The 26,611-nt window shown below is 58.1% G+C and overlaps 1 protein-coding gene and 1 long non-coding RNA gene across 7 annotated transcripts; one reads left to right on the top strand and one right to left on the bottom strand.

Annotated features, from left to right (window-relative positions):
• Positions 1-101: 101 nt before the first annotated feature.
• Positions 102-19,765, bottom strand: LTBP3 (latent transforming growth factor beta binding protein 3). 2 transcript variants are annotated; one of them, XM_027959859.3, is made up of 28 exons: positions 18,823-19,765; positions 15,708-16,028; positions 15,356-15,558; positions 15,077-15,182; positions 14,792-14,884; positions 14,541-14,663; positions 13,888-14,046; positions 13,612-13,797; positions 13,047-13,063; positions 12,898-12,970; positions 12,630-12,719; positions 10,677-10,802; positions 10,461-10,592; positions 10,195-10,323; positions 9,835-9,957; positions 9,479-9,601; positions 6,651-6,773; positions 6,296-6,415; positions 3,000-3,128; positions 2,534-2,701; positions 2,273-2,356; positions 1,853-1,981; positions 1,612-1,749; positions 1,377-1,517; positions 1,070-1,231; positions 891-971; positions 676-807; positions 102-520 (listed from the first exon to the last, which is right to left on the bottom strand). In XM_027959859.3, the coding sequence occupies exons 1-28, from the start codon at positions 19,142-19,144 to the stop codon at positions 369-371; spliced, it is 3,885 nt and encodes a 1,294-aa protein (XP_027815660.1). In that variant the 5' UTR covers positions 19,145-19,765; the 3' UTR covers positions 102-368. The 2 variants fall into 2 exon arrangements, with proteins under 2 accessions (XP_027815660.1, XP_027815661.2); XM_027959860.3 differs by lacking the exon at positions 13,047-13,063 and having other exon boundaries at positions 12,898-12,971; positions 13,611-13,797.
• Positions 19,585-26,390, top strand: LOC105604113 (uncharacterized). 5 transcript variants are annotated; one of them, XR_009597844.1, is made up of 4 exons: positions 19,585-22,666; positions 24,261-24,390; positions 25,026-25,081; positions 25,735-26,390. It is a non-coding gene; the product is annotated as an uncharacterized LOC105604113 (long non-coding RNA). The 5 variants fall into 5 exon arrangements; XR_009597847.1 differs by having other exon boundaries at positions 19,585-22,578; XR_009597846.1 differs by having other exon boundaries at positions 19,585-21,862; positions 22,419-24,390.
• The last annotated feature ends 221 nt before the right edge of the window (positions 26,391-26,611 follow it).

Here is a 26,611-nt window from a genome sequence, read left to right on the forward strand (position 1 = left end):
GGCTCAGTCCAGCGCCTCCAAGGAGGCTGGAGTCTGGTGCTGCCCTTTCGAGTTTGCGCCCATCACGGACATGAACATCAATTTACTTCGAAAACCAAGAGTAAAGAGAAACGATCTGATTTATCAGTTTCTGGGAAATGCCCTCTGGAAGGAAGGCCGGCAGCGCCAGACAGACCCAACATCTGCCTGTGAGCCAGGCGGAACCGGCAGGGTCGCCCTTGGAAGATGGGGCGCGGGTGAGGGGTCTACGGGCCCGAAGGGTCCCTGGGTCCGAGCCCCGAGTCGGGGCACCAGCGAGAGGCCGAGTTCGCCCCAAGTGCTGGGCGGAAACCACTCGGTGATTGCGAAGGTCCAGGCCGAGGGTGGTGTCAGCGGCGGCGCTGGGGCACGCAGGCTCCATGCGTGCGGCTGCGCGCGAAGCCAGCTTTGCAGACGCAGCGGTAGGAACCGCTCGTGTTCACGCAGCGCTCGGTCTTGCATAGTAACCCGCGCTGGTTCAGCTCTCGGCACTCATCGATGTCTGGAAGCGGGGGTGACAAGTGAGGACTTCATGAGGGCGCCAAAGCTGTGCGACCCCTTGGCTTCTGGTCCAAGCTGGGCTTCTGCAGGGCCTGACCCCGCCCCGCCCCGCCCCGCCCACCTGCCCTCTGGCCCCGCCCCCTCGGCGCGGCTCACCGACACAGCGGGCGCGGGACGAGTCTAGCTGGAAGCCGCCGGGACACTCGCACACTGCGCCGCCCGGCCGCGGCACACAACGGCCGCTCACACAGCGACACTCGTCCGAATCCTCCTCCGAGCTGTCCTCTTCTGTGCGGGCCGAGAGAATGAGACGTCAACACTGCCCCCGGCGATGGCCGCGGACCCGACTCTGTCCCTCTAGCTACACTCACCTCTGGCGGGCTTCCCCAGCAGCAGGGGGCTCGTGTCCCAGAAAGAATTACTCTCACTCTGCGACGTCGGGCACTGGGACCCTGAGGGAGCAGGGGGCGGTCAGCAGGCAATGGCTTTGATTCACCTCGGCTCCCGCCCCCAAATTCCCTCCGGGCCAACCCCTCTCGGGCATGCTCACCAGCGCCGCGCGGCGGGCACGGACGGCACTGGGCTCCCCAACCTCGACCCTGGCGACAGCAGCAGTCATCGAAGGTGAGGGCGGGCCCGGCCAAAGGCCCCGCACACATGCCGTCTTCTCCGCGCTGGCCCCAGCACACGTCCCGCCGCTCCGGGGCACGCTCTGCGGAGGGGGACCGGGTGTCAGGGAGGAGCCCAAAGCAGGGGCCGCCCTCCCCCGCTCCAATCCACCCTCGTGGGAACGGCGGCCCCGGGCCTCCACGCGGCACACAGGGTTCTGGAGAGCCCAAGATGACCCTCGCCCTCACCCGCCGGGCTCTCGGGGCGCTGGCAGTCGCGGCCTGAGGGTCCGGGTACCCAGGGCGGGCGGCACTCGCAGCGGTAGGAGCCGGGCAGGTTGATGCAGCGGCCAGGGCGGCAGGCTGTGGGGTCTTGGCACTCGTCCACGTCTGCGGGCAGCAAGTGGATGAATGGGGGTGGAAGTCACAGCTTGGCTCGGCTAGCCTCCCTCCCGTTTCCCCAGAGGGCTGACCCGGGCCTCACCCATCTCTTCTGGGCTCAGACATTGGCGCTGCACCGGGCTGTACTCGGCCGGGGGAGTGCAGGCACAGCGGTAACCACCGCGCGTGTTCTCACACACTCCGTTCCGGCAATTAGACTCGTCCAAACACTCGTCCACGTCTGAGGGGAGGAAAAGCGCGAGTGGTAGGAACCGGCCTGGAGTCGGGTGGTTTTGCTTGTCTCCTGGCTGCTTTCCCACGGCCACGGGGGCAGTTGCACTCACCCACGCATTCCAGCAGGTTCGAGTCGTAGTAGAAGCCATGCTGGCAATAGCACTCGTAGCCGGGCTGCGTGTTCACGCACTTGCCCTCCTTGCATATCTCCGCCCCAAACAATATGCATTCATCGATGTCTGCAGAGCGACAGGCCGTGGGCGCCCGCACCCTCTACCTGCTGGGCCTCTGAGGCCCCGTAGCAGAGGACGTGGGCGTGGCACTTACCGTGGAAAGGTGGAAAAGTCTTTTCCCAACGCCTACTTAAGGTTATGGGGTGGGGCTTAGCAGAGGGGCGGGGCAGTCGGTGAGAGTGGGCGGGCCTTACTCCAGTACCGGCAATTGACAAGCAAGCACTGGAGGGATGGGGCGGTCCTAACCGGAGGGCGGAGCGGGGTGAGCCAGGTGGGCGGAGCCATGTTGGAGCTTACCACGGTGGGCTGGGATGCCGTAGTTGACAATGTTGTTGTCCTGGGTATAGCCCTTACCGTCTGGGCAGAGGCTGTGGAACTCAGCTACGGGGAGACAGTGGCCATGGGGAAGGAAAGGCGCAGGATTGAGCATGTGTGTGCTGGCCGTAGGGCCGGAGCTCTCATTTCCCACCAACTCAGGAAGGGGCCCTCTTCCCCAATCCGGTCCCAAATGAAGAAACTGAGGTTCTGGAAAGGGAAAAGGCCTGCCCGGCTCCTGACCTGAGCTGTAGACTGGGCAGGGATAGATCTCGCAATGGTCTCCCCAGCCAGCCCCCAGCGAGCAGCAGCACTCCTGCTGGGTGACATTGGTGGCCAGAACACTGTCACAGAACACGGTGTCATCGAAGTTAAGGTAGCACTCCTTCTTGTGGTGGGGCTGCTCCACCTCTGAAGGGAGGGGAGAGCAGCTCAGGGTCCAGCACTGTGTCTTTGCCTGTCCACACTGCCCACCAACCTCTTCCCTCTGTGCCCCCACATCGCCTGGCTCCCCGGAGCTGCCACGTGAAAGCCAAGCTCCATCCTCAGTGTGGCATTCAGGGGCCACCTGACAGGTCTGGTCCTGCCGGGCTCTCCCAGGCAAAAGAAATTTCTTCTTGTTCCTCATATTCCAGAGGGTGGGACCAGGTACAACTCTGAGTCCCAACTGCAGTGTCTGGATCGAGGAGGGAGCCGAGAGGGCACTCACCCTCACAGCCGTGTTGGTCCTGGGTGGGTGTGAAGCCCTCATCACAGATGCAAACGTAGGAGCCCTGCAGGTTCTCGCAGGCCCCATGGGGAAGGCACAGGCCTGGGTCCTGGCTGCACTCATCTATGTCTTCAGGGAGGAGAAGAGCAGAAAGAATCACTCAGAGGGAAACCAGCCCCTCTCTCCCTGGGGGTGGGGCTCAAGGGCCTCACACAAGCTGAGAACCTGAATTTCCACTTGGACTTCAAGGCACACACAACAGGAAAGCCACTCCTGTCCGTCTGTGCACGTGGGTCAATGTGTACACATTCAGTGCATTGTTCTTCACAAACCCTAACAGAATGAAGACCTAGCTCTCAGCTCAGCATCTGGGGTTTCAGTCTGGTCTCCCAGTATCTTTGTCTCATCACCCTTTGCTCTAAACCACTAACACCCTCAGCTCTGTGTCTAGGCCAAGATATCTACTCTCCCTAAAGACACAACTAGCTCTGCTTCCAGATCTCTGTGCTTTGCAAATACTCTTCTTTGGGCCTGGTAAATACCATCCTTTGCTTTTCTCTGCTTAGGGAATCTACTTATACTTTAGGGAAGCCTGTTTATACTTCAAGCTCCAATACAACTGTCACTTCCCTGTTGCAATTAATCACTAGTCCAGACCTCTTTTGGCACCTAGCACTCTGAATTGTAAGAATCAATTTATCCAGGGCTCCTTGCTAGGGGAGACTATCTTCCTAGCAAGGAGCCCTGGGTTATTGCTCAGTGTCTAGTATAGAGCTTAGAACCTGGCAAATACTAGGTGCTCAGTAAATTGGTCATAGCAAACACCCTCTCCCAACAACACAAGAGAAGACTCTACACATGGACATCACCAGATGGTCAATACCAAAATCAGATTGATTATATTCTTTGCAGCCAAAGATGGAGAAGCTCTATACAGTCAGCAAAAACAAGACCAGGAGCTGACTGTGGCTCAGATCATGAACTCCTTATTGCCAAATTCAGATTTAAATTGAAGAAAGTAGGGAAAACCACTAACCATTCAGGTATGACCTAAATCAAATCCCTTACGATTATACAGTGGAAGTGAGAAATAGATTTAAGGGACTAGATCTGATAGAGTGCCTGATGAACTATGGACGGAGGTTCGTGACATTACACAGGAGACAGGGATCAAGACCATCCCCATGGAAAAGAAATGCAAAAAAGCAAAATGGCTGTCTGGGGAGGCCTTACAAATAGCTGTGAAAAGAAGAGAAGTGAAAAGCAATGGAGAAAAGGAAAGATATAAGCATCTGAATGCAGAGTTCCAAAGAATAGCAAGGAGAGATAAGAAAGCCTTCCTCAGCGATCAATGCAAAGAAATAGAGGAAAACAACAGAAGGGGAAAGACTAGAGATCTCGTCAAGAAAATTAGAGATACCGAGGGAACATTTCATGCAAAGATGGGCTCGATAAAGGACAGAAATGGTATGGACCTAACAGAAGCAGAAGATATTAAGAAGAGGTGGCAAGAATATACAGAACTGTACAAAAAAAATCTTCACGACCAAGATAATCATGATGGTGTGATCACTCACCTAGAGCCAGACATCCTGGAATGTGAAGTCAAGTGGGCCTTAGAAAGCATCACTACAAACAAAGCTAGTGGAGCTGATGAATTCTAGTGGAGCTATTTCAAATCCTGAAAGATGATGCTGTGAAAGTGCTGCACTCAATAGGCCAGCAAATTTGGAAAACTCAGCAGTGGCCATAGGACTGGAAAATGTTTGCATTCCAATCCCAAAGAAAGGCAATGCCAAAGAATGCTTAAGCTACCGCACAATTGCACTAATCTCACACGCTAGTAAAGTACTGCTCAAAATTCTCCAAGCCAGGCTTCAGCAATATGTGAACTGTGAACTTCCAGATGTTCAAGCTGGTTTTAGAAAAGGCAGAGGAACCAGAGATCAAATTGCCAACATCTGCTGGATCATGGAAAAAGCAAGAGAGTTCCAGAAAAACATATATTTCTGCTTTATTGACTATGCCAAAGCCTTTGACTGTGTGGATCACAATAAACTGTGGAAAATTCTGAAAGAGATGGGAACACTAGACCTCTTGACAAACCTATATGCAGGTCAGGAAGCAACAGTTAGAACTGGACATGGAACAACAGACTGGTTCCAAATAGGAAAAGGAGTGCCTTAAGGCTGTGTATTGTCACCCTGCTTATTTAACTTATATGCAAAGTACATCATGAGAAATGCTGGGTTGGAAGAAGCACAAGCTGGAATCAAGATTGCCGGGAAAAATAACAATAGCCTCAGATATGCAGATGATACCACCCTTATGGCAGAAAGTGAAGAGGAACTAAAAAGACTCTTGATGAACGTGAAAGAGGAGAGTGAAAAAGTTGGCTTAAAGCTCAACATTCAGAAAACGAAGATCATGGCATCTGGTCCCATCACTTCATGGCAAATAGATGGGGAAACAGTGGAAAGTGTCAGACTTTATTTTGGGGGGTCCAAAATCACTGCAGATGGTGACTGCAGCCATGAAATCAAAAGACACTTACTCCTTGGAAGGAAAGTTATGACCAATCTAGATAGCATATTGAAAAGCAGAGACATTACTTTGCCAACAAAGGTCCGTCTAGTCAAGGCTATGGTTTTTCCAGTGGTCATGTATGGATGTGAGAGTTGGACTGTGAAGAAAGCTGAGCGCTGAAAAATTGATGCTTTTGAACCGTGGTGTTGGAGAAGACTCTTGAGAGTCCCTCGGACTGCAAGGAGATCCAACCAGTCCATTCTAAAGGAGATCAGTTCTGGGTGTTCTTTGGAAGGAATGATGCTAAAGCTGAAACTCCAATACTTTGGCCACCTCATGCAAAGAGTTGACTCATTGGAAAAGACTCTGATGCTGGGAGGGATTGGGGGCAGGAGGAGAAGGGGACGACAGAGGATGAGATGGCTGGATGGCATCACCGACTCGACGGACATGAGTTTGAGTGAACTCCGGGAGTTGGTGATAGTCAGGGAGGCCTGACGTGCTGCAATTCATGGGGTCACAAAGAGTTGGACACGACTGAGTGACTGAACTGAACCGAACTGAAACTCTTGTTAGATGAATGCATTGAGGGGTGAGGTGGCACACTAATAAGCATCATCTAATTACTGTCATTATTACTGTTACTAATATTTTCTGTGAAAGAGTAGAATGAATGAGTGGATGGTTGGAAAGACAGATCAACAGTGTGTCTAGGAGATGACTGCTTGCTGCCATTGCTCCTCGGGAGTTCTCAGCCAATCCCTCCATACCTTGGCATTTCCGGCCGCCTACCAGCCGATGCCCCTGGGGACAGAGACATCGATAGGAGCCATTGGTGTTGATGCAATCACCCCCAATGCAGGCTGCAGGGAAGTCACACTCATTGATGTCTGTAGGGAATCAAAGGGGTGAAGAATCTCAGGGACAAAGCCCACTCACATGGCCTAAGGCTTCCGAAGAGCCCTGGGTAGGGCCCACACCCCATGGCCTATCTTGGATCTGGATGGGGGCTGGCCATGGGAGTGGTGGGCTTGCTCACAGTAGCCCCTGGGGTTGGGGCCTGGGCAGGGACAGTCTGGGACAGGGAGGAACAGGTCAGCCCCCCAGCGTGAGGTCTCCCCTCACCCTCGCAGTGGCTCCGGTCCCTTGACAGATGGTAGCCAGAGAGGCACTGACACTGGAAGGAGCCTGGCGTGTTGGCACAGATGCCGTTGTCGCACACGTCCCCAGCCTCACACTCGTCCACATCTGTGGGGCACAGGGGCCATCAGAGGGCTAGGACAGTGTGGTCCTGAGTCTCTGCTCCCCTCTTCCCACTCCTGCCCACGGCCTAGAGCACCAGAGCTGAGGCAGGTGGAGCTGGAGACAAGCACGGGCCCCCTCACCCCGCCCCTGTGTGGCACACCGTGCCCTAATGACCAGGCCAGGCGCTGGCAGGAACCCTGGGCCATTTCTGGTTCCAAAGGGCTCAGGCCTCCCCATCCTTCCTCCATTCTCACCTAACAATCCTCCCTGTCTGCCCCGGCTTCACGGCTGCAGCTGCTCTGGCGGCTGCTCCCGCCCTGCCCCCACTGCCAGGGCTCCCTTTGTAAGTAAGCCCCCCTGTATCTGCATGCTCACAGAGCAATTTCTCCCGCTTGTGCAGTAAAGGCACTTGGCTCTGAGAGCACGCTTCTGTGCAGTCCTTTCTGGGGGGAGCTGGTAGTCGCCCACACCCCAGACCCCTTCCAAACCCCGCACTTCCTGAAGGACACCTGGCCCCGCCCCAGCCTCCCCCTCTCTACTGCCATCAGCACCCACCTTCCTAGCGCTTCTTCCTTTCCCTCTCTCTTCCTCTCCATCCTGGGCGTTTTCAACATCCATCTGGCCAGCCAGGCCCAGCCTCTGATGCAACAGTCCCTCCCTCCGCGTCCGCGACCTCCACTTCAACGCCAGCCACTCGCTCTCAGTACAAGGGACTGGGCGCTGCCCCGCCATCCCCAGGCCCGGGCGTCTCAGACGCGGCTCCCTTCGCGCGGCTCCCTTCGCACTGCCTCCGCCGCCGCTCTCTGGGCCCCTCCTCACCTCCTCTCCCCAAGGGCCCCTGAACACCTCTCCTGCCTCCCCTCTGCTCCGGCAAAGCCAGCGCCCTAGCCTGCTTCTCAGGATGCCGGGTGCTGAGTGCGGCTGAGGCCAGCCACCACGCGGAGCACCACGGGCCGCTCCACTCCCTGTGGCGAGAGCCTCGGCGTGGCCGCACCACCCTCTCCTTCTCTCAGGCCTTGACAGGGGGAGGCCTGGGGAGCCCCGTGCCCTTCAGCAGGTCCAGACTTGCGCCGTTCTCCTCAGCCCACAGCCCCCACCCCACTCGCCCTTCCTCACCCGCTGCCTCCGTCTTCTGGCCTCTCCTCGGGCCACAGAAGCTACCCCGCCAAGGCCGCCTTCTTGTCTCGCTGGTTAGTTCTTAGTTACAAGGACCTCTCTACCGCATTTAGCGCATCCTCCTCTGCCCTCGATGCCTGCCCTCCCCAGCTTCTCAGCTAGTGCTCCCTGGGCCCCCCAGGGCCCCCGTTCCCCCATATCCTGCTCCTAACCCCCTGCCTTCTGCCGACCTGGCAGTGTCCACGATGCTCCCCTCACTGAACTCACCCTCCTTGACTGCACCCCGAGGCTCCACAGAGCCCCCTAGTGTGCACCCCGAGGCTCCACAGCGCCCCCTACTGTGCACCCCGAGGCTCCACCGCCCACAGTTGCAAGTGGGTGTGTCTGGCCCAAGGCTTCCAATCTATACCGCCTGCTCTCTGTGGGCATCACCGGCTGAGAGACCCACAGGGACCACACACTCAACTGTCCAACAGGAAACTTAATGTCTTCCTTCTCAAACACGCCTCACTCCCAGGGACCCTATCCCAGTGAGCGGCACCCGCTGAGTCACCCAAACTAGAAACCTGGAGACCCCTTACTCCTCTCTCTTCTTCACCTTGATACCCAGTTAACAAGCCCAGGTAATTCATTTTAATACTTCTCTAATATCACATAGTCTCATGACCATCTTTGAGGCCACTATTATCACATCCGCCACTGTCTCTGTTCTGAGTCTCCGCCAGACCTCCAGTCCCTCTCCACAATGGGCATCAGAGAACTTTCTAGAACAAATAGCAAAAGTCATTCTTCCCCTTAAAATGCTTCCGCCGCCTCCTCCTCAAAGTCGCTCAGTCGTGTCCGACTCTGCGACCCCATGGACTATACAGTCCATGGGATTCTCCAGGCCAGAATACTGCAGTGGGTAGCCTTTCCCTTCAGGTGCCTCCTAATAACTTCAGGGTGAAGCTCAACCTCCTGGGCAGGGCTTAGGTGGGCCCTTCAGGAGGTGGGGACCTGCCCTTCACCAGCCAGCCTCAGCCCCACCCCCTACTTGCACCTTCCTTTCCCTGTACATTCTGCTGGTGTTCAGAGAGCCTGGCACGCTCTTCCCTCTCTACTTTCTTTGCTTGGCTAACTCCTGTTGATCCTTTAAGACAACTCGAGCCTCCTCTTCTCCCAGTCCCCCTGAGGTTTCCCAGAAACACCCAGACTCCACTGAGGCCGACAGCTCTGCGCTCCACAGTCGGTGTCCACGGTTCTCCAGTTTCTCTGACTCTCATCCCTCAGCCCATCTCCTGACTCATAAGAAACATTATTGCCGGTGGGGGGACAATACTGACAGCCCCTTTCTTTTATATCTCTCCTACTAAATATTCAAGTAACTGTGCTTTGCAAATGCAGCTTCAAGCCTTGCCTCTTAAGATCCTTCCTACCTAGAAATTCCGCCGCCCCCTCCTCCGCCAGGTTGTGGAGAAAGTGAGTGAGTGGGTCAGTGAAGGAAAAGTGCCTGCGAATTAGCTGTCTCCCGGCCGACAGATGGGGTGACCCGGTCCCCAACTTCGACGCTCGAGTAGGTGGCAGGACGCAGGGCGGGGAGGGCTGGCGCTCACCCAGGCAACTGCGGCCGTCCTGCGCGGGCGCATAGCCCTGGGCGCACGTGCAGCGGAAGGAGCCCGGAAGGTTCTCGCACCAGCCGGGAGAGCAGGGGTTGCCCTCGGCGCACTCGTTCACATCTGCGGCGGAGAAGGCTCGCCTCGGACCCCGCCCCACTGGACGAGGTACTGTGAGGGGATGGGAGACCCTCCTTCCAGGATGGTGGGGGTCCCCAGCCCGGGGCGGGGGAAGCCGGGTTCTGGAGCCGACTCCCACGCCAATAGCCCCGCCCCATCACCGAGGCAACTCCCGAAGGGCCCCGCCTTCTTGTGATCGAAGCCCCGCCCCACCCGGACCCCAGCCTCGCGCTCACCGCGGCAGGCCCCGCCCCCTTGGCTGCGGTAGCCTGGCAGACAGGCAATGCACTTGAAGCTCCCAGGTTTGTTCTCGCATTTGCTATCCGGGCAGGTGCTAGGGTCTCGGCACTCGTCGATGTCTGCGCAGAAGGAAGGAAGAAAACTCGTTTGGGAACAACATTGCCGGCCAGGTGCTCAGGGGCCTCGGCAGGGCCTCTCTCTGTCACGGATCGACCAGGCGAAGCGGGCCCTCTGGGTCCAGATCGAAACCTCCGAGAGGCCCAGGGCTGGGCGGAGACGGGAGTGAGGCCCTCCGCCCCCACCCCAGGCCGAGGCACCGCTGAGGACCCGCGTCGGTCCGGATGGGTCTTTCCCACCTTCGCACACGGGCGGTCGGGAGGCTTTAAGCCGGTAGCCGGGGTAGCAGTTGCACTTGTAGTGTCCCGGAAAGTTGATGCAGAAGCCTCCGTCGCCGCACAGGTGGGGCTTGGCGCACTCGTTCAAGTCTGAGCGGGAGGAAGGGGGGGCGAGGGGAGTGCAAGGCGGCGGAAGGGATGACATGCGGTCGGGAGAGCCCCTCGGGTCCGCCGATCCCGGGGCCCGCCCCCGGCCCCGGCCACGCCCCCGGCCACTCAGTGCTCACCCACGCAAGAGCGCCCCCCGGCGCCAACGTGCAGGCGGTAGCCTCGGTTGCAGTGGCAATTGTAGGAACCGCCGGTGTTCATGCAGATGCCCCGCCCGGCGCCGCAAGGCTCCGCCTCGCATTCGTTCACGTCTGAGAAGGGCGCGCGGATGGGGAGACGTCAGACGACGGTCGGGAGCCAGGGCCGCCGCCGCGCCACCCACTCTCCACGCTCACCCACGCAGTAGCGATGCTGCGGATGCGACCGGTAGCCGGGATTGCAATGGCAGGAATAGTCCGAGGGTCCCGGGACGCACTCTCCGTGGCCACAGATGTTTTGGTTCAGTCGGCACTCGTCCGTCTCTGCCGGGGGCGCCCGGGGGAAAAGGGCGGCAGGTCAGAGGGGGCAGGCAGGGAGCAGTCACTTTCTGCCACATTCCCAGGGAAGAACTGGACACCCCATCACTCTCGACGCCGATAACTGAGCCTGGTCGCACTATGATTTCAGATCTCCGTACAGCCATCCCCTCCCCCATCCTAGGATTCCCTACACCTCCATCACAGATAACCGAAACATCACAATCCCAAGTAGCCCCAAACCATGATCCCAGGTCCCTGGCATCCCCATCTCCTCAAGCTGAGGACCCTTGATACTTCTCTCTCCACTTACTATACTCTGACTCGAGTCACCTCAACACCTCAAACTCTGTAGCCTCAATCACACCAATATCCTCCAGACAAGCGAACCAACACCCCTTGCCTTAGAGACCTGCCCACCCCCGCCCCCATTCCAGAAGTTTTCCTCCCCCTCCCAAGGCAGGCAGGAGCTACTTTCCTGGGAACCCTGGATGGCACAGGTGATCAGACTCAGGAAGCCTCCTTGCCTTCTTTCCTAGGATTCACAGTACTCCCTGCCTCCCACCTCTTCTTCCTTGTGGCCCCTCCCCTGAACCCTGCCCCAGAAAGCCCCAGGCAGCCCTGGCCTCAGGCTGAACTCCACTCCCTCCCAAACACACCTGGCCAGTGGGTTCTTGCAGGCTGTTCTCTCTGCTTAGAGTGCCTCTCTGTAGGCTCCTTAACACCCCGTCCTCTGATAAGTCTCCCCAAGTGCCTCTTTCTCCACATTCCCACAGTCCCCAGGCTGTCACTGGGTTATCCCAGCCTGTGCAGATTCCTGGGCAGCCACCTTCCACTAGGAGCTCATCTAGTCTCCAGTTTTCAATCAGGTTGGTGGCTTCCTTGTGGCTGGAGTCCAACCAGACATGGGCTTGAATCCGGCTCAACTGTGTGACCTGGGATCAGCTACCGAACCTCTCTTAGCCTCAGTTTTCTCATCTGGAAAATGAGGCTAACCATGCCCACTTCACAGAGTACAAGAAAGGTAAATGGTATTTAGTATGTAAAACTCTCCAGTCAGTGCCTGGCCCAGGGCAACTGTTCAGCCATAGCTAGCAATTATTATGATGCCCCAAACCATGCAGACACTTCCCACAGCCTTTGGGATCAAATCCAAGCCTCTTAAAGCTCCTTGAGCCGGCCCTCTCCTAGTTCAGAAACACTGATCTGTGTGTGGTTTCTCTCTTCTCCATGAAACCAGGGTTTCATGTTTCCATGCCTTTGCCCAAACTTCTGCCCAAACCAGAATGTCCTTTTCCCCAACCTGCTAGCCCATTTCTTTCCCACATTTTGTCGTTAATTTCTAACACTCTTAAAAGCTCTGTTCAGAAAGCCTTCTCTCATTGCCATTCTACATATGATCTCAACACCCAGACTTCCTTCCTTCTTCTCTGATTTACTTTTGCATAGCCCTTATGAGACACACTAGATTTGGACTCATTGATCTGTTTGCTCTCTGTCTACTCCACAAGGACAGGGAATTTTTATCTGTTTTGTTTACTATTGTGTCCCCAGCACCTAAACAGTGCCTGCGCATAGTAGGTGCTCCATAAATATTCATTGACTGTAAATGCCTTCAGACTGGCCTGACCATCACACCACCCGGATCAGTTGAGGGCAGAGAGGCGTCTCAGTGTTACACGCCGAGGCTTCCCCAGCCCCCAGCCCAGGGTCTGGCATACAGTAAGCTTGACGGTGTCAGCCCTCGGGAAGGATTGGAGGGGGTGAGGAAGGAGAAACCCTAAGTTGGGGGCGTGACTTACCTGGGGCGTGACCTAGGTGGGCGAATCTTACCTGTGACTTGAGTAGGGGCGATTTCCACCGCACTGCGGGACGGGGGCAAGTCGGGCAGGAACTGGGGCGGTGGGGGCCAGGAGATCAGTTCTGCGGGCAGCAGCACACGACCATCAGCGGGTGAGGACACTGAGAGAGCCGCCCCTCTCCCCGCAGGTCACGGGGCCGGCAACTCCACAACCAGCTGCACCGCCCCCTGGTGCCTAAGCTGTGAACTTCCCCGGCAGTGACAGCCCCTGAGGACTGGTGTCTACAGTGCCCAGCTCACCCGGGTAGGGCCGGGCAGGAGATGTGGTGACAGTCGGGTGGCTCTGCTGCGCTGACTGCTCTTCAATCACTGGCTGCGGGCGACAGTAGCATGAACCCTCTGTGTCTCCTTGGCCTCCCTGCCCCTCCCACCTGGGTTCTTATACTCACTGAGTCTGTGCTCACCCCTAGAAGGGAAGAAGATGGGGCCATTAAGTGTTGGGCTGGGAGAAGGGAGTCAAGTCTGGGACTGGCAGTTGGGCATGTGTGGTCAGAGTCCCTAAGAGTTCAACGATCATGTCTCTGGGTCAAGCATTAAGAATTAGATCCTGATGTCTGGGAATGTTTTCATCACAGGTCAGTGAAGCGATGGCTGGACAAGGTCCTCAGCTTGGGAGGTTATAGCCAGGGTCAAATCCTGAGTCAGGGGTCAGAGGGTCAAATCTAGAGGCAGCATTTGAGCTGCATTAGTGCCCTGATCTGGAAATCAAAGGTGTCCTGGTGTCAGAGGATTGAACCTGGAGGGCAATAAATGATCAAATCCCGTGGATCAGGGATGACATCCTGGGCTTAGTTACAACACTGGTTAGGGGTCAGAGTGTCAACTCTAGGGGTCAATGCTAGTCTGGGATTAGGAGCTAGAGGTTAGACTCAGGTCCTAACTGTGGGTCAAGGGTCAAGGTATCAGACCTAGGGGTTCTGCAGCTGTCAGGAAACAGGAGGGATCGGGCCAGACCTCTCTCTTCCTCTGTGTCCTCAGGTGGTGGTGCCCGGCTGGGGCTCTCGGGCAGCTGCTGGGGCTTGGGTGGCCCATCAGGGTGCAGGAAAAGGGAAAAGTCACTTTCGCCCTGAATGGTGAGCGTCTGGTGGGAGGTGAGGATGTGGTACCCCTTCCCAGCTGGGCAGATCTCCTTGAAGGCAGCTGTGGCCAGAGCAAGGGGCAGGCAAGTGAGCCCTTCCTGGAGAGGCAGGCTCACAGACAGCCCCCCAGCCCCAAAGGCCCCTGGCTCACCAGTGCCATCAGCTGGGCAGCGCTGGCACCTGGCACCCCAGGCCTTGCCGACGCTGCAGCAGCAGAGTTGGCGGGTGAGGCGTGTGGTCAGGGGGTGCTGGCACTGGTGTTCAGGGCTCACCAGGCGGAAACACAGGCTCTTCTCCTCCGGCTTGTCTGCTGCAGGGGCCAGTGATGGGCATGGGCATCTGGGCCTGAATGCTGCCCATGTCCCTCTTCCCAGCTGCTCCAGACCTCACCTCTCTGGCACAAGAGGCCTTGATTCTCGTGTGGTCCCTGACCCCACATGACCCTGAATTCATTTGACCCCTGAAACCTGTATTATTCTGACCTCATGTAGTACCTGAAACTTCTGTGACCACTGAACCCATTGATCCCTGATTCTAGCTGCTCTAGACTTGATCCCTCCCACTCAACAAGCCCTTGGTCTCATATGACACTGCCTTCTCATAACCCCTGACCCCATGTGACCTCTTATTCCAGATCTCATGCAACTCCTGAACCCACTGATCCCTGACCCCATCTGCTCTAGATCTTGCTCCTCCAGCAGTCAACCCTTGACCTCACTCTGACCCTGTGACCTCTGATCCTTACTGTTTGGAGCCTTACCCTCCACCCATACTTGGTGACCTCCAAGGACCCCCGAGTCTCACCGATGCACTGTGTGCGGGAGGGGCCCAAGCTATGGCCAGGTGGGCAGACACAGCGATAGGAACCAGGGTTGTTGAGGCAGTCACCATGGCGACACATGCCTGGCATCGCGCACTCGTTGATGTCTGTAATAAGTGAGAGTTTGGTCCCTCCAGGCCAGGGCCACAAGGTGACAGCGACCTGCTCCAGGAACCTCAGGGTTCTACCCCAGCCCCGCCTCCTCCCCCCCCACCCAGTGACAAATGGCCCATACCCTGGCAGTGTGTGCTGTTGAGCCTCTTGTAGCCCTGGGGGCAGTCAGTGCCCATCTCCCCACGTACAGGCCCTGGCTTCTGCACCCCTGTGTCTGTGGAGAGAGGAGAGCATGGCAGGAGAGAACACAGGGGCTGCAGAGAGGGAAGGGACGGCACTGGGTGGGGGAGTGGGGTACTCAGGGGACCCGGGTGGGAAGTGAGAGGCTCAGCCTGCAGGGCTGGGAGGGGCTGGAGGGTGTGCCCCGTGGGGAGCGGCAGAGATCTCACCGAGCCAGGGCACTCACACTGCAGCTGGGGGCACTTGTGGCACTTGCTCTGGCCCCAAGCAGTGCCGATGCTCCCACAGCAGTCTTCCTGCTTGGTGAGGCCCGGAAGGGGGTTGCTGCCACACTAGGGTGAAGAGCGTGGACAGGGGTGACAGGCTGCCCAGCCCCCACCTGGCCTCCCTCCTCGGGCCCTTTTCCTCCTCTCCCCACTCAACCTGCAGGACACCCCCCCAGTTCTGAGCAAACCCGGTGGATTGGAACAGGGCGGCCCTGAGAGGCGTCTGTGGGTTCACTCACTGGCTGTTTGGGCAGCGTGTCCTGGAAGCAGCGGCCCAGGGGCTTCTGGGTGGGTGGCCGGGGATGCGGGGGCTTGGGGTGCGGCAGCAGGTGCTGGGAGGGGGCCGGGCCCTCGGCGTTGGGTCCTTCGATGCGGTGCACTTGGACCGAGGCCTCGGGCGGGTGGTGGACGCGCACGTTCACCACGGGGGGCGGGGCCTGCACTGGGGGGCGGGGCACGGCGGCTTCAGAGCTGCCCCGCAGCGCAGGTGGCGGCGCGGAGCTCCTCCAAGGCTGGCCCCGCCCAGGTCCTGCCGACCCCCTCCAGTGCCCGCCCACCTCGGCCTCTCGGGGCCTGCCCAAAGCCTGGTACCTTCCGCTGAGATCTGTCCTGGCCCGAGGGGCACCAGAAACGTCGCATGCTGGGCAGGGGGCCCCTCCCCGGGCCCTGGCGGATCGGCGATCACCTGGACCGCGTACATGGCGTGCTTGCTGGCCACAGACTCGCCCTCTGGAGCCAGTGCGCCTGTGGACAGGGCCCCGGCCCGGCCAAGCCCAGGGCCTGAGCCGCCAGCGCCTCCGCCAGCTCCTCCAGCCGGCACCTGGCAGAAGCGACCCGTGAAGTCCGGGGGACACAGGCACTGGTTTCGCGAGGAGCACTGGCCGCCGTTCATACAGGGCAGGGGGCACACCACTAGGGAGGAGAGGTAGGTCAGGGCTCAGGCAGACCCCTGTGGCCAGCGCCCAAACCCAGTCCCTCACCCACATCCTGTCTCTTCCTTCCCCTCCTCCCTACTTCCAAGCCACCCACTGGTTCTGTCCTCCCTGGGAAGCTGGCCTTAGTAACACATCAGATACACACACATGCTACCCTCTAGGTCCCCCAACATCCTTATACCCTAGGGGCCACTGGCATCTTGAACTTGCATCCTATCTAGGAGACCCTGTGCCAGCTGCGTGACTCTGAGCGACTGACTTCCCCTCCCAGGCCTCAGTGTCTTCATCTGTAGGGCGGTCCCATCTATTAAATGAAGCAAGGCCTGTCCAAAACTCTGCACAGTGCCTAGTACACAGAGGGTGTTTAATTAGCAGTAGCAGCTGATGATGATGGTGATGGACTAGCCTTTCCCTCCCCTTGGGTCTTTCCTGGACACCCAGTCTCTATCTGGTGCCTCCTCCTTGCCCCCCAGTCCTTCCCCTGACTCAGCCCTCTCTGGGCTCTCCCTCTCTCTGTTCAGCCATCCCAGGGCCCTCACCTCACCACTGCCAACTTGAGCTGTACTCCGCTGGGACCTCTCTTAAGCAACTCCACCCAGGGGACCCTGTCAGAAATCAGCATTCTGCCTCCCCACCTCTTCTTGGCCTTGGACCACCACTGGGATCCCTGCCTGCCCAGTCATTCATAACTGAGCCTTGAGGCTCCAGTCTCCCCTGCTCCCACCCCAGCCAGTTCCGGCCTCTGTAATGTCTCATAATCCATCTTCCCTCCTGCCCATGTCCCCTGCCCCTCCCCAGCCTGTCCACATCCCAAGCACCCCCAGAGAAACTTGGTCGGGCAAAGCTCCGGCACAGTCACAGCCCTGCTCCCAGCTAGCTTCCCTGCCTGCTCTCGGTGGCCCAGAAGGAACCTTCTTTCGGCCCATCCCCATCTGCTCTTTCCATGTGCACCCTACGCTCCAGGACTCATCTCCTGTTTCCTACAGACGTGCCACGTCTTCTGCTTCCCTTCCTTGACCCATGCCATTTCTGCCCACTCAGAGCCTAGTCCCCATCTGTGCATATTCACATCATATCCTTCCAGCCCCTCCCCCAGGAGGAGAGCCCTTCCTCACATCCCACCCACCCTCTGCCTCAGCTCTGGGTGCCAGAGGAGGTGCTGGGGGAATGAATGAAGGAGTGAACTCAGGGAGCTGATGGGATGTCTGTCTGTCTGTCACACACACATCTGAAATCCAGCCTCGGGGACCTGCGCTCGTGCACCAAGCCCAGCCCCTCTCTAGCCCCTCCCCCAGGACTGCCCTCACTTGCCAGGATGGGGAGGTGGGGGTGCTGCCCCCTGGACACCTGGAGGGCCTCAGAGGGATGGCCCACATGCAAGGCCACCAGGGCCTGGCTACGAGCAGCCCAGCCCAGCCCAGCCCATCCTGCCTGGCCTCTGGGGGCCAGACTCTCAGGGCAGAAGGGGTGTGTCCTGGGCTGGGGGAGGCAGGATTCTCTCCTTCCTGCCTCCCAGTGAGTCACCCACAGCGGTGAGGGTGACCTCCCGGTGACACCCGCCCACTGTGGCCTGGGCACTGAGCCTGAGGGATGTGGGCAGCACGGATGGAGACAGCAGCCTGGGCAGGATGGCCGGGGGCTTGGGAGGCCAGGCCCAGGGACGCTCACATGCACAGTCATCTCATCACACACACACATGCACAGACTCATTCTGACACCAACACAGGCTTACATAAACACTCCCAAAGTCACTGCAGACGTGCACCCAAGATAACACAGAAACCTGTACTTGAGCCCAGTGTGCCAGCCCAAAGCCCGGGCATACCCCTGCGTGTATGCCATGTGCAAGCACATGTGCACACACAGACCCACACACACATCTTATGAGAAGCGTGAGCCACATCTGATCTGTAGTGGCTATGTGAGTATAGGAGTGTGTAAGAGGGGCTGTTTTGCCGGTGCCATCGTGGGCCTGGCCTAATTACCCTGTCCGGGAGGGTAATTACTGTTGGGACGCCTCCCCCAGCCTGGCCTACAGGGCCCTGGGGGAGGAGCGCTGAGCCCCAGGCCTGGCCCCTTGGAGTTTTCAGGGTTTGGGGGGCTGGAGGGAGGCTCTGAGGTGGAACTGTTCAAGCTTCTGCGGGAAGCACAGATGGAGCATCAGAAAAAGGAGAGACCGAGGACCCAAGCCAGCCTCTACCTCCAGGCCTGCTCCCCACTTGTTAGGCCTCAACGCCCCTCCCCTCTAAGACCTCTCCAGTAACTAATTCCCTCACTCCCAGCCTGAGCTTGGCTCCTCCTCCCAGGGAATGCAGGTGTCTACTGCTGGCAGGCCCTACTTAAGACATTTTTAAAAGACTTTTCCTGTTTCTTCCAGCGAGTCTGTTTCTAGGGGGAATACTTAACCCTCCTCTGAGACCTGCGCCAGTTGGCATCCCCACAAAAGCCCCTGCCTGTCGACCTCGACTCCCTCTCAGAACCCAGCACTTTCCTAGAAGCCTGTGCCATCCAGGGCGCCAGCATGACCCCACACCTTAGGCCTCAACCCCAACCCGAAGCTGTGAAGTCCAGGCTTCCACGCAACCCTCCCAACTCCCGCCCCAGCACTCCAGCCTCCCAAGGCCCCTGAAGCCCCTGGGGCCCGCGGCCCTCCGGTTCCGCTCTCTGAACCCACGGTCGCCAGGGTCACAAGGCCTCCGCTGCCATGTCTCCCACGTGGGCTCCGGGAGCTGGCCTTCCCCGCGCCCCCCGCCCGCGCCCCCGGCCCTCACCCACGCGGAAGCCGGAGCCCGTGAGCGTGTCGGTGCTGTGGCCGTTCTCTCCGATGAGCGTCATGTTGGAGCCCTTCTGACAACTGTCCCGGCACTGGCCCTTGAGACAGGTCCGCTTGCAGATCACCGGCGCAAAGACCACCTTGAAGCGCTCGCGGGCCAGCGCCCCGCCCCCGCCAGCGCCCCTCTCGCCCGCCGGCCCCCCCTCGGCCCCGCCGCCCGGGCCCAGCAGCAGCAGCAGCAGCAGCGCCAGCAGCCCCGCCGCCCCCGCCCCGCGCATCTCAGGGGCCAGGCCGCCAGCAGCCCCACGGGGCCCGGGCATCCGGGGCCGCAGGACCCGGGGGGGCGCGCCCGGGCGGGGGCGATGGTCCCGACGCCCTAGGGGGATAAGCAAGCCGGGAGCCCCGGGAGAGGCGCAGAGAGGGCAGCGAGGGACAGGATGGGAGGAAGCGCGGGCGCGGGCCCAGTGAGAGGCAGAGAGATGGAGGCTGGACCGCGGGGAGCCCAGAAACTTCCACTGCCCCGGGAAGGAGCCCAGCCACGAGCCGGGGCCGGGGGCCTGCGGAGGCCCCAACGTGAGGCCGGAGCGAGGAGGCCGGAGCAAGTTGAGGCGGAGAGGAGGAGCGAGGGGAGAGGAAGGCCGGGCGGCCGGCCCGCTCCGCGCCTCCCCCGGCCGGGCTGGGCTCCCGCGGCCGCCGGGAAGCAGGGAGCGCGCGGGGCGGACGCAGGGAGAAGTGAGCAGTTGTTTTCCCTGGCTGGAGCGCGGCGCGGCGGCGGCGAGGGGGGCTGGGACGCTGGCCCCGGGCCAGGGAGACAGTTTTTTTCTGTTTAAAGCGTCGTCGCTGCCGCCTGGGGGAGCGAGGGTGTGCGGGCGGGTGGAGGCTAGGGGGGGCGGTCCCCACCCCAGATGCCCGCCCCGCCGGAACCCGCCGCCGCCGCGCTGGGCCCGCTCCAGCGAACCCTCACCTGGGACCGCTGGCCGCCCCGCCAGATTCCTCCGGGCGGGGCCGGGAGGCCCGCGCCCACCTCCGCCCCGCAGCATCCAAGTGGGAAACCGAGGCTGGGGGAGGAAGATGGGCCGGGCCCGGGGGTCGCGCGGCTGGTAGGAGGCCAGGTGGGGCTGGAACCCAGGGCTCCCAGCCCTGGCCCAGCCTCCTCTGCACATGCGAGGGTCTCACCACCCCTCAGTCACCTCTCATGAGTACCGGTCCACCCCTGTCCACTGAGACTCAAGGAGGGGGTACCCCTTCACCAGGCCCTCAGTGGGGTCCCAGGAAGAAGTCCATGAGGTCCTGAAGAAGAGTAGATAGAGCAAAGTTTGAAATCCAGCTTGCCTGCCAACCCCCAGTAAATGGCTTCCCGGTGCCCACCCTGCCCCCGCCCCTTCTCCTTGTCTGGCCGGGCTGGCTGGGCTGGCTCTGGGCCTCAGACACTCTGGAATCGCCAAGGTCTGAGCTCAGGGCCTGGCCCCCTTCCCAGGCTAACAGCCGGGAGGAGGGGAGTGATGCCTGAGGGCCTGGGGCTGGGGAGGGGCACAGCCGGGCCCCAGGGCAGGGGCTGGCAGGGACTGGGGAAGGGCCTTGAGTTGGGTCAAGGCTGGAGAGGAGCCAGGCCAGCCCACTGGTCTGGAAGGGAGGCCCTCGAGGGCTGCAGTGGCCTGATGCCCAGGCCATATCACTGGGTGCCTGGCCAGGGGGGACCCCCGATTCAGTCTCTGACTCACAGAACTCAGCAGGGGGTGAGTAGGACCAGGGTACCTCCAGAGTGGGTCACAGCCAAGACAGGGTGATACCCTCTCTCTGAGGGGAACAGGGGTTGCAGTCTGAGGGAAAGGGGGTTCAGGTACGTGACTTGAGGTACACCTGTGTAAGGAGCTCATGGCTTTAACTTTGAGGGTGGGCTTATTTGGGGTGACTGAGGGAGACTTTTTCATGGACCCCTGCCCAAATTGCTCAGTGGGCTCAGGCCCTGTTCAGATTGACAGGTACTGGAGGAGTAAGATGGGGGCAGTCCCGTGTCCCCAGGGGAGATAGGAGAGTGTGTAAGTACAGACAGCCCCCACACTCCCTCAGGGGGCTCTCAGGTCACACACTGAGGCCGGGATCGGTACTGATGCTCACCACCTGCCAGGCACAGAGCTAAGCATTTTCCAGTCATTTTCCCCTCATACTCATCTGACCCTCCTCTGCCTACAGTAAGGTGTGACTCACCTTGGAACACAGCAAAAACAGACTAGGGTTAGAGTCCTCATCTTTCTGAACCTGTTTTTTTACCTCTAAAATGGGGATCCAGTCATTTGACAAACAAGGAACCTCTTGCATGCTCTAGTTGCAGGTCCTAGTTGCAGTATGCAAACTTCGAGTTGCGGCATGTGGGGTCTAGTTCCCTGACCAGGGATCAAACTCAGGCCCTGAGATTGGGAGCGTGGAGTCTTAACAACTGGACCAGGGAGGTCCCCAACATGCACTTGTTAACAGGTAGAACCAATCGCTGCTTTCCTGGAGCTTCTGTCCTGGAGGAGACAGACATACAACAGGACAATTCACACCTGACTGAGGCTGTGCCAGAGGTTGGTGCTAAGACAGAGAAGAAGAGGGAGCTGGGAGCGAGAGCAGTGGTGAGACCTGAAGTCCAGGAAGCCCCTCTGACAAAGGGACTTTTAAGCCAGGAGCTGGAGGAGGAGCAGGAGTTAACGGGTGTGCGGTCCGCCCAGCGTGGGGGGAAGGCTGGAGGAGGCCTGAGGGATTGAGGGGAATTGCGGAGGGGGACAGTTGACACTGTCATACCAGGGTGGGGGGTAGGAAAAAGATTCATTTCTTCCAGGAGCTGAGACAGGGCCAGCGGAGCAACAGGGTGGGGAGGCAGAGAGAAAGAGCATCCGGAGGCGGAGGCGGGAGGCCATGGTGAGGAGTCCTGAGTTTTATTTTCATTGCAGTGGAACTGTATCAGAGCAAGAAGGGTGTTCTTGCTATCTTCCCAGGAGAGACGATACAACCTGGACGTGGCGGAGATGTGTTTGGGGGTGGAATCCAGAGACTAGGTAAAGTGGAGGGTACCGGAGAGGCAGGTGGTGTGAATGCTTCCCAGGTGTCTGCCTGAGCCCCCCAGGCGGGTGAGGAATGCGGCAGGCGAGAGGGAGACCCACAAAGGAGTGTGGGTTCTGTTTGCAACTTGCTGAGTTTGAGATAGAGCCTCCCTGGTGGCTCAGATGGTAAAGCGTCTGCCTGCAATGCAGGAGATGGGGGTTCGATCCCTGAGTCAGGAAGATCCCCTGGAGAAGGAAATGGCAACCTGCTCCAGTGTTCTTGCCTGGAAAATCCCATGGATGGAGGAGCCTGGTAGGCTACAGTCCATGGGCTTGCAAAGAGTTGGACATGACTGAGCATTTGAGATTGGACATGACTGAGAGTTTGAGATGCTTGTGTCATCCAAGTGGAGACGTCTCAATCCAGATATGTGGAGCTCAGCCAGGATGCCTGCCCTGGAGACACGGGCTCAGTGTCCTCAGCATACACGGGCATTTACAGCCAGGGGAAAGGAGGGGGTCTGCTGGGGAGAAGAGAGTCAGGGAGAACCAGGGAGGTCTCCTCCCCCAGGTCAGAGAGAGGGGGCAGAGTCTGAAGTGACTCAGAGGAGCAGCTGGAAGAAGCTGAGGGAAGAGAACGAGGAGTGTGATGTCGGAGAGCCCAGAGAAGCAAATGTTTTGGGAGGAGAGCATGGCCAAGGGTGTCTAATGCTGCTGACAGAAGGATGGAGGTAAGGCAGCCTCTGTTCCGGGACCGCTGAGGGGGCTGAGTGACCAGGAGCCACGAGGGCCAGCGCCCAGCCCCGCGCCTGGCATACAGTGAGTGCGCCATACATTTACTTACTGTCATTACCAGACTCCTTAAGCTCATCAGGGCTTCCCTGATAGCTCAGTTGGTAAAGAATCTACCTGCAGTGCAGGAGACCCCGGTTCGATTCCTGGGTCAGGAAGATCCGCTGGAGAAGGGAAAGGCTACCCACTCCAGTATTCTGTCCTGGAGAATTTCATGGACTGTATAGTCCATGGGGTCGCAAAGAGTCGGACACGACTGAGCGACTTTCACTTTCACTTAAGCTTATCAGGGGCCCAGCTGGAAGCGGTGGGCACCGACACCTGGGTCATGAACATTAACTGCAGCTGCAGAAGCTGGAGCTGAAGTGGGGGGTGAGGGGGCCTGGCTTTCTGTGGACACCGGCAGTACCTGTCCTCCTGCAGCCAGCAGGGAGGGAACTCTGAAAGTCATATTCCTCCTGTCCAGCCCCGCCTCCCAGGGGCCAAACCCCAAAGGAAGCCTGTGGGCAGCGGGGCTGGGGAGGGCACAGGGCAGGCAGGGTTGGCCTTGGGGTGTGTGTCCTGGCGGACACAGATGCAGAGTGGACCACAGGGCTCACTGCAACAGCCCAACCAGGGAGTGTCCGTAGCTTGTCCGCCTTTTCTGTCTGCATCTCCTGTGTCACTGCACCCAGGCAGCTCAGCTTCCTGGAACCTACCAGCATGCCTCCCAGATGGAAGTTCTGTAAGCCCAAGGAGACCATGACCTCTGTGCTCAGTGCAGATCACTCCGGTCACCTAGCGGGTCTCCACACCACCATTGCTGCCCAGTCCCATCCCTCCCCAACCTGGTACTGGACTCACCTTTTAAAACCTAATTCCAAGACTTCCCTGCTGGTCCAGTGGTTAAGCATCCACCTGCCCGTACTCCAGTATTCTTGCCTGAAAAATCCCATGGGTAGAGGAGTCTTGGTGAGCTTCCTATCTTATCCAGATTGGGGAAAAAAAAAAAAAGATCCACCTGCCAATGCAGGGGATACAGGTTCGATCTGTGGCCTGGGAAGATTCCTTGTGCCACTGAGCAACTGAGCCCATGGGCCACAGTTATTGAGCCTGGGCTCTAGAGCCCGAGAGCCACAACTACTGAAGCCCACGCAGTTAGAGCCCGTGCTCCACAGGAGAAGCCACCGCAGTGGGAAGCCCGCACGCTGCAGTGAAGACACAGCACAGCCAAAACATAAACTGATTTCAGAGGGCTTCCCTCGCAGCCCACTGGTGAAGACTCCATACTTCCACCCCAGGAGGTCGGGTTTAATCCCTGGTCAGGGAACTAAGATCCTACACAATGCAAGGCGTGGCCAAAAGCAAAAACAGAAACCTAATTCCAACCATGCTCCTTCTCAGCTTACAAGACCTCCAGCAGCTTCCCTGTGCTCTTGGGCCTGCAAGGTCCTCTGTGCCTCCCCTTGAGCCTACTCCTGCTTGTCTCTAGTTCTTGCCTCCAGGAGGCATTTCTCTAAAATAACTACCCCTAGCCCTTTGAGTCACATCCCATGTTAATCTCCTGCTAGTCCTCGTCACAGCCTGAAGCATTCTTCACTATGGGTTTGATTAGTTATTGTCCGTCTCACCGCCCTCCCAGGAAACATAGCCTTGCCTCCAGCTCCTAGCACCTGACCTGGCGCGCAGAGGGCACTGACGTTTGTTGACTGATTGGCTGGACTGAGACCACGAGGCTGTGAAAGATGTAACAGTTAGACTTGGCTCATCTGGTGAGTAAGATATGGGGATTGAATGTAGGCTGGCCTGATCCAAAACCCACACAGTGTTCCTGGGAGGAGGAAGGAGAGGAGTCCCACAGACAGTCTACAAATAGGAGGGTGGGGCCCTGAGGGCAATAAGGGACTTTCAGCCTGAGGGATGGTCTGTCTGCTGCAACATCAGGGCAGGGCGCCTTTGTGCAGAGGGGTTCTTGAGGCCCAGAGACGGCAGGGACTTGGCCAAGGTTACATTACTGGGTCTTCCCAGGTGACACTGGTGGTAAAGAACCCGCCTGCCCATGCAGAAGACACAAGAGATGCGGGTTCGAGTTCGATCCCTGGGTCTGGAAGATCCCCTGGAGGAGGATATGGCAACCCACTCCAGTATTCTTCCCTGGAGAATCCCATGGACAGAGCGGCCTGGTGGGCTGCAGTCCATAGAGTCACGAAGAGTCGGACATGCCACGGCTCAAACCTAGGGTTCCTGATGCTTCATTAGGGGCATTGGCTGGACGGGGTGGCCCCAGCCTGTGTAACGGAAGTTAGGTTTCAGAAGGCAGCATACCACAGTGGTAGTTTTCTGGAATACCTGCTATGAGCATTGGGAAAATTCTTCATCTTCTCTATGCCTCCTTCCTCATTTTCAGACAAGGAAGTAAAGCAGCTGACATTCATGAAACCCTTGGTGGATGCTGGCCACACGGTAAGTTCTCAGTATATATTACCTCTTTTTTCTTTTCTTTCTATCTTTTTAAAAGGATATTCATGTTTCTATTTGGCTGCGCTAGGTCTTAGTTGCGGCATGTGGGATCTTTTTCAGTTTGGGCATGAAAACTTGTAGCACGTGGGACCTAGTTCCCTGACTAGGAATCCAACCCGGAACCCCTGTGTTGGGAACGTGGAGTTTCAACCACTGGACCACCAGGGAAGTCCCTATGTTAGCTCTTTTCATTATTATCTGGGCCTGGGGTCCAAAATGGGCTTGCTGGGAAAATCCTATGGACAGAGGAGCCTGGTGGGCTGCAGTCCATGGGGTCCCAAAGAGTTGGGCACAACTGAAGCAACTGAGCGCACACACTGGGGTCCAAAATGGGCTGCAGGTGGGAGCTGGGAGAATACCTCTGAAAGAGGGCTGACTGTGTGTCAGGCTCTGTGACACCTCCCTGAGTTTTGAATGTCTTTGGGAAGCTTCTAGGCTCTGAAGAAAGAAACGACTCTAGGGGTGGTAGGTTCTAAAGGTGATAGTTGGAAGTTTCAGAGGCCTGGAGGGGCCAGTTCTGCCCTGAAGCATCTCTCCCCAAGTGATGTGGAGTGGCCGTCCCTGAATCCCTCTGATGTGTCCCCATGGTGTTGCAGAGCATGAGAGATGGGACTGGAAAATGAAATGAACCAGTCTTCATCCTTGATCAGCCAGAGGATCTTCAGCCCCGCCCCTTGTCTCCACCTTCCGAACCCAGGAAAAGTCCGCCGGTGAGAATCTGACCGGAGATAAGCACGGCCTGGGTGGTGGCTCAGCCCTGCCACCTCCCAGCAGGATGATTGTGAAGAAATCTCTTAACCTGTCCAGGCTTCAGCTTTTCCATCTGCATTTTGGGGATGATGATAAGACAAAACTCACAGCGCTGTCCTGAGACTTAAAGGAGGGTAATTCAGGCTCTTAGTGCAGTGCCTGGCCACAAGATAAAATACACCGAAAGTTCCTCTGAGGGGCTGCTGACACCGGGAGCATCCCGCTGTGATGATGGTACTAAAAGAGAGACTAGGAGTTACTTGTCAACAGTGTGTATGCTGGACTTGCATTTGTGTTTATTTACATGTCAGTTACAGGCCTGAGAGGAAAGGTCTCGTCTTGCCTCTTCAGCACAGGTTCAGAAATCTCACATGGATTGTGGAAATAAAGTTTCTGTTGTGTTTGAAAAAAAATACACCAAAAGCTGAGTATTATTATTTTTTATTAGGCTATTTCATTCATCTTAACTCAATTAAATTATATATATATTTACATTTTTAAATGTATTCTTTCTTTCTTTTTTGCTGCGCTGGGTCTTCATTGCTGCACTCGGGGCTTTTGCTAGTTGCAGTGAGCTGGAGCCGCTCCTCCTTGTGGTGTGCGGACTTCTCGCTGCGGTGGCTTCTCGTGTTGTGGAGCACGGGCTCTAGAGCTTGGGCTCAGTAGTTGTGCTACACCAGCTTAGTTGCCCCATAGCATGTGGGATCTTCCTGGTGTGCATGT

The sequence above is a fragment of the Ovis aries genome, chromosome 21, assembly GCF_016772045.2.
Source record: "Ovis aries strain OAR_USU_Benz2616 breed Rambouillet chromosome 21, ARS-UI_Ramb_v3.0, whole genome shotgun sequence".
Lineage (NCBI taxonomy): Eukaryota > Metazoa > Chordata > Mammalia > Artiodactyla > Bovidae > Ovis > Ovis aries.

Excerpts from the sequence above, each read along its gene's own strand:
- LTBP3 (XM_027959859.3), bottom strand. The coding sequence starts at position 19,144 with ATGCCCGGGCCCCGTGGGGCTGCTGGCGGCCTGGCCCCTGAGATGCGC. Across the intron at positions 6,774-9,478 it reads GGACGGCCGCAGTTGCCTGG|ATGTGGACGAGTGTGAGGCT; the intron begins GTGAGCGCCAGC and ends TGTGCCCCACAG. Across the intron at positions 1,232-1,376 it reads GCGCCCCGAGAGCCCGGCGG|AGCGTGCCCCGGAGCGGCGG; the intron begins GTGAGGGCGAGG and ends CCCCCTCCGCAG.